Source organism: Choristoneura fumiferana, chromosome 20, assembly GCF_025370935.1.
Source record: "Choristoneura fumiferana chromosome 20, NRCan_CFum_1, whole genome shotgun sequence".
In the NCBI taxonomy this organism is placed as follows: Eukaryota; Metazoa; Arthropoda; class Insecta; order Lepidoptera; family Tortricidae; genus Choristoneura; species Choristoneura fumiferana.
Window position 1 is genome coordinate 12,005,741 of NC_133491.1, and position 6,568 is coordinate 12,012,308.

A 6,568-nucleotide genomic window follows, 5' to 3' on the forward strand; every position below is an offset into this window, starting at 1 on the left:
AAAAAAAAAAAAGTTCATGATTCAAGCCTCTACGGTACCTTATATTAAAAAAAAAACTACATTTAACAAAAAATAAAAAGATAGTCTTGAATCATGGTCGCTGTGGTGTACACTGTCAATTTAAAGGTTAACTCACGAAACAATGTAGCAACTGTCAGTAGGTACCTATGTACCTAGGTAGATAACTGTTTTTAATAGGAGTATAGTATAACTTAGTTTAAGTGTAATTATTTATAGCTATGTTAATATTATTTTAGTAGGTATCTATATGTACTGATAACAATGACACTATAGTGTTACAGGCTTGTCTTAAAATTAGGGTTCCCGTATACTTTTTATTGTATTTTTTTTTTTATTATTCTGTTTACAAATGGTTCACATCCAAGTAAGCCCTAACTGTAGATATTGCCATAAAAAAAAATCTTAGTGTAATGGATGTGCTACACATCCTCGCGAGTCCTCGCGTGCCTTATTAATAACATTGTAATGGTAAGAATAAGTGCCGTAGCACTTTTTAAGTATTGAAGTATTTAATTGCTACGTCTTTAAAAAAAAAATCTGGTCTCAAGAAGATGTATATGCATATCTAAAAAAAAACACTTATGAAATATTTATCAAAACCTATATTGCGGTGGGTTCTTACGTCTGCATTCCCTCATGTGACGATGGACCTGGGCCGGTTCAGGTGGCGAGGTGGATGTAGGTGACAAAAATGGGCTGTCACTGTAGTCTGATTCTGGTGACGCTGCCTTAGACTCGCGGCGCGCGGCCCCCGCAGGCGTCCGGGGCGTCCGCGACGGGCTCGTCGCCTGGCCGCTAGTGCTGCGCCGCGGTGTCATCGCAACGACAGACTCGTCTCTTAGTGGAGCCTGAGCCTGGTCGTCAGGTCGTGGGTCACACCCCTCCTGCGGCCCTGGTCTGCTGATAACGGGTCGCTTGGACAGATTAACATACTTGATCGCCGCCTCAACTGATCGACATGTCTATGCGACTGCCTACCGAATCCATCGCTTACTGTGTAATCGGTGGTTCCTGATCTTTGAATGACCCTACCCGGAAGCCACTTCGCGTCCCCTTGATACTGTCGTATCCATACTTCGTCTCCCTGTTGTAAAGCGCGGCCCGAGTTTGTGCAACCGGCTACTTGTTTTCTTTGTGCATTAAGGACGTTTTTCTCGCAGTCCGGTCTAAGTGCATCTAATCTGGTGCGTACCTGCCTACCTAACATTAGCGACGCGGGGCTTTCGCCTGTCGTGCAATGCGGCGTATTCCGGTAGTGTAATAAAAAGGTGTTAAGGGCGGAATGAACATTAAGTTTTTGTCGCATTGCCTTTTTAATTACCCGTTTAACGGTACGGACCGAATTTTCTGCCGCGCCGTTGGACGCGGCGTGATACGGTGCCGTGAATACGTGTTCGATGCCGTTATTCGCCAAGAACAAAGAAAAATCTCTACTCGTAAACGGCGGCCCATTATCCGATACTAGTTGCTTCGGAAGACCCCATCGCGCGATAACTTCATTGAGTTTATCGATTGTATTAGTCGCGGAGGTTCCGATAACGGGGAATACTTCTAACCATTTGGTTCGTGCGTCAATCATAATCAGATAAGTTTTTCCAAAAAGGGGTCCCAAAAAATCAACATGTACTCGTGACCACGGCCGGGCCGGCCACGGCCACGGGCAGGGCGCGTGCCGCGGCGGCGCGTCCGCCTCGGCCGCGCACACGGCGCACCCGCGGCACAGCGCCTCAAGTGCCTCGTCAATGCCGGGCCACCACACGTAACTACGCGCGAACGCCTTTGTTTTCACTATCCCCATGTGGCTTTCGTGTAATTCTTTGAGGACCCTATTTCGGCAACCCTCTGGTACGACTACCCGGTGCCCCCACATGACGCATCCTAGCTCTTCGTACAGTTCTCGTTTCCTATTAAAGAATGGTTGCACATTTTTTATTTCAACTTCGTCCGGCCAGCCCGACCGTATATACCCTAGCACTCGGCAAAGAATAGGATCGCGTTGTGTTTGTTTTTTTACCTCATAATAGTCAAGTAATAATTCGTTACTTGCAAAATGTAAATACGTCTGCTCCGGCGGCGAGCCGTCCAATGAGTCAGCATTTTTAACTGGTACCGGCAGCCGCGACAAGCCGTCCGCGCCGTTTGCGTCCGTGCGAATGTACTCGATGTCATACGTGTACGCAGATAACTTAATCGCCCACCGTTGCAATCGACTCGCTACCATCGACGGAATACCTTGTTTGGGCCCAAAAATGCTAACTAGTGGCTTATGATCGGTTCTTAATGTGAATCGCCGGCCGTAAAGGAACTGATGTAATTTTTCTAAACTAAATACGATCGCTAACGCCTCCTTGTCTATTTGGGAATAGTTTCGTTCCGCGTCGTTCAATGAGCGCGATACATAAGCGACTGGGCGCTCCCGCGCCACTCCCGCGCCACCCGCGCCCGCGCAGCCCTCCTCCGGCTGAGTCAGGACTCCGCTTATGCCGCGGTTGCTGGCATCCGTAGTAAGAACCAGTGGCTTGTTTGGATCATAATGTTTTAAAACCTCAGCGCCAATCAACAATCCTTTCACTTTTTTAAACGATTTTTCGCAATATTTGCTCCACTCCCAGGTGACCCCCTTCCTTAATAAATTGTATAAGGGCGATAAAATAGAACTCAAGTTCGGTACGAATCGAGCATAAAAGTTGACTACACCTAAGAAAGACCTGAGTTCTGTCGTATTTTGCGGCCTGGGAATTTTTAGAATTCCATCGATTTTTGTTGGATCGACTTTAATACCGTCTTTCGATATGATATAGCCTAAATATTGCACTTCCTCTAAAAGAAAAGTGCATTTGCTTTTCTTTAATTTTAGTCCGTGACTACGGATTCTTTCTAGAACTTTTTGTAATGTTACAAGATGCGTTTTAATATCTGCCGACCCTATGATGACATCATCTAAAAATACTTCTACCTGTGGAATATCTTTAAGTAAATTCGACATAATTCGCTGAAATATTCCCGGGCTAGACGACAACCCATAAACCAGTCTGTTATACCTAAATAACCCTCTGTGCGTATTTATCACGGTATACTGTTTAGATTCATCTAACTCGATCTGATTATAAGCCTGCGTCAAATCGATTTTTGAAAATATCCGGGCTCCGTTGAGTCTCACTAGTAGATCGTCAATTTTTGGCAAGGGATACCTATCGATCAGTAGGGCGGGGTTCAAGGTCACCTTGTAATCTGCACAAATCCGCAACCCCCCATCAGCTTTACGTACCGGTACGAGTGGCGTGGCCCACTCCGACGTGTCAACGGGCTCGATGACCCCGCTGCGCAGCATCGCGTCCAGCTCGGCCTCAACGCGCTCGCGTAGCGCGTACGGCAGAGGCCGCGCGCGGCAGAACACCGGCTGAGCCCCTTCGCGGACCCTGAGTGTCGCCTTGCCTCCAGTGAACCGTCCCAGACCATCGTCGAATACCTCCTTATACCTGCCGAGTAATGCATGCAAGTCACCATTAATTGCCTCGTTATGAAAAACTGGGATTTGGATACCTAGTTCTGTTAACCAATGTCGACCCAGTAGTGATGTGGTACCCCCATCGATAACAAAGAGTTCTAATTTTTTTGATCTGTTTTGATACCTAACTATCGGTCTTATCACACCTAAAGGCCGTACGCGGCTCCCGTCGTAAAACTTTAATACTAGGTCGAAAGGTTCGATTACCCTCCGCTTGAAGTATTTATCGTAAGTGTCCCTACTTATGCACGACACTGCCGAGCCAGTATCGACCTCCATGTTAATTGTTTCACTATCTACACACAATGACAAACTTACCGGTTTGTAACCGTTCAAACAAAGATGATATAAATCTTCTTCGACGTCCGACGTCGACGTTTGTTCATCATCATGCGGAGTCTCGCTGCCCTCTGCCTGGACGTGATACACCGAGCGACGCGGGCGCCGCGCGCGCGCACCTGCCGCACGGTTGCCGCTACCCGAATCCCGGGCGCCGCTACCCGGACCCCGGGGCCCGCTGCCCGAACCACGAGCGCTGCTGGCTGAGTTGCCACGGGTCATTCTAGCTGGACACACCCGCTTTAAATGACCCACCTCCCCACATTTATTACATACAAAGTCTTTGTAAGGGCACTGTGTGTCTCGGTGGCCTAGTCGCCCGCATACTGCACACATGATCCTATTGCTTATTGTGTTCTGATTTGTGCCATTCACACTGTTCAGTGCTTGTCCGCCACGTGGTTGTGCCGACGAGAACGAGTTCACAGTTGCGGGTCTCGCTCCTCCATCGGTCCTCTCGCTTACACCTGGGCGTTCTACCATAGCTGCGTCCTTTTCGGCGGCTTCCAGTGAAAGAGCTAGACGCACCGCCTTTTTATAGGTTAGGTCGTGTTCCGCAAAAAGACGTTGTTTAATGGTATCGCTCCTCAACCCACACGTGAACTGATCCCGAATATTTTCTTCTAATGCTGAGCCGAACTCACAAAACTTGGCGAGTTTTTTAAGATCAGTCAAAAACTGCGACACCGTTTCTTCACCTCCCTGTCGCCTTTGCCGCAATCGATATCGTTCGGCCATAAAAGATGGTTTTGGTTCCATATGATTTCGCATAATTTCAATCACCTCTGTGTAGGACATCTCTGCCGGTTTTTTAGGGCACGATATAGTGCTCAGTAGCTCATAAGCTTCCTCCCCCATAACCGCTATGAGTGTCGGCAATTGCATTTCCGCTTTAATCTCGTTCACTTTAAAGTACATTGCTAATCTTTCCACGTACATAGTCCAGTTACCCGCAGCCACTTCAAATTCGCCGATTCTTCCTACTGACATTGCAGATAATAATTTGGCACACCACACTACTAAACACCATGCAATAGTTCCGAATATTCCGATAATCCTCGAACGCCAATGTAGTGTCTACGTAAATAAAAGGCACACGTCCGTACACTAGGCTGTTTATTTAGAGACTAACTCCACAGAGGGCGCAGCACTCATGCGCTTTATAATGCAAACATTACAGCAACCAAGATAGCCTGCATGTTTCGACACTGTGTACGAGCAAGTGTGATGAAAAAAATCATGTATTTCTTTTATAGAGACATTAATGGAACACTATTGTTAACATTATAACAGAAGAATTTCAACATGAAATTGAAAAAGAAAACTGAACTGAAATTATCAAATTAGAAATTGTTATCCATTCATTGTTCATTGCATATGTCTATTTGACATTTTCAACTGCCCGAAAGTTAATTGGAAGAGATCGCTCTTTAACTTAATGCCGCCTATTGTTTATGTTGTGTACAAATATATGTATGTATATTGGAAGTCGATAAGTGAGAAGTCACTATGACAGGTCAAAAAATGCCATGAAAATTCCGCTCTCTGATGATTACCACCGCTCAGGATACCAACAACTCAAGGAGAGTTACTGGGGTGATGCCGGCCTTTAAAACAAGTATAATCCTTTTTTTGCTGTCGTCGATCAACTAAGAGGGACAACCATTTGACCACTTTTCGCCCATAAAAGTTCATCATTATCATCATATCAAACTCAGGACGTCCACTTTTGGACATAGTCCTCCCCCATAAACCTCCAGTGCCTTCAGTTGAAAGCAGTCTGCAAACACCGTGAACCCGCGGCTGAAAGTTATAAACAAAGCCACGAGATGAGATTCTTCATCTTTGTCTGATACGTCATTATTACTATCTCGCTCCTTTTCTGTAAAATTAATTTATCTCGTCGCGTTGGCTTTGCTTTAGATAGAATAATATTAAAAATGTAAAAGCTGGAACTAACTGTTCTGTGTACAGTAATGGCCACAAATCTCTTACCTGTCGTAAAGTTGAGACTCCATTGTCAGCTAAATGCAAGCGGACAAGCTTAATAACTAATTTTTTACAACAAACCACCGTGTGTGTGAAAAGCAAATAAGTCCATAAAACAAAAACAAAATTAGAATTGAAACAAATTGGAGCCACTAGGTAAACATAGCTTTTTCGGAAAAAAAGTGGCCTCTCTCTGACGCAGAGGATTGTGGGTTCAAATATACGACTAAATATTCTATGAATATTTCAAGCATCTACCTGTTGCCGTTATTAATAGGTATCAAGGCAAAAAACGGCAAAAAAAACAGGTTTGTTGTTTAGGAGCCCCCCTTGAATATTTTTTTTCTCATTTTAGTATTAAGCTATAGCAGCAATAGAAATACATAATCTGTGAAAATTTCAACTGCCTAGCTATCACGGTTCATGAGATAGAGCCTGGTGACAGACGGACAGCGGAGTCTTAGTAGGTAATAGTAAATAGGGTCCCGTTTTTACCCTTTGGGTACAGAATCTTAAGAAGAGCGACATTATCATCATCATCATCATCATCATGTCAGCCGAAAGACGTCCACTGCTGGACATAGGCCTCTCCCAAGGCTTTCCACTCAGACCGGTCTTGTGCTTTCCGCATCCACCGCGATCCCGCGATCTTAACCAAGTCGTCGCTCCATCTTGTTGGAGGCCTACCGACAGCTCATCTCCCGGTCCGCG

General features: G+C 45.5%; 1 protein-coding gene across 1 annotated transcript; it reads right to left on the reverse strand.

Annotated features, from left to right (window-relative positions):
- Positions 1 to 919: 919 nt before the first annotated feature.
- LOC141438932 (uncharacterized) lies at positions 920 to 5,040 on the reverse strand. The gene is made up of 2 exons (XM_074103008.1): positions 3,848 to 5,040; positions 920 to 3,500 (listed from the first exon to the last, which is right to left on the reverse strand). The coding sequence occupies exons 1-2, from the start codon at positions 4,856 to 4,858 to the stop codon at positions 3,495 to 3,497; spliced, it is 1,017 nt and encodes a 338-aa protein (XP_073959109.1). The 5' UTR covers positions 4,859 to 5,040; the 3' UTR covers positions 920 to 3,494.
- Positions 5,041 to 6,568: the final 1,528 nt, after the last annotated feature.

Excerpts from the sequence above, each read along its gene's own strand:
- LOC141438932 (XM_074103008.1), bottom strand. The coding sequence starts at position 4,858 with ATGTCAGTAGGAAGAATCGGCGAATTTGAAGTGGCTGCGGGTAACTGG.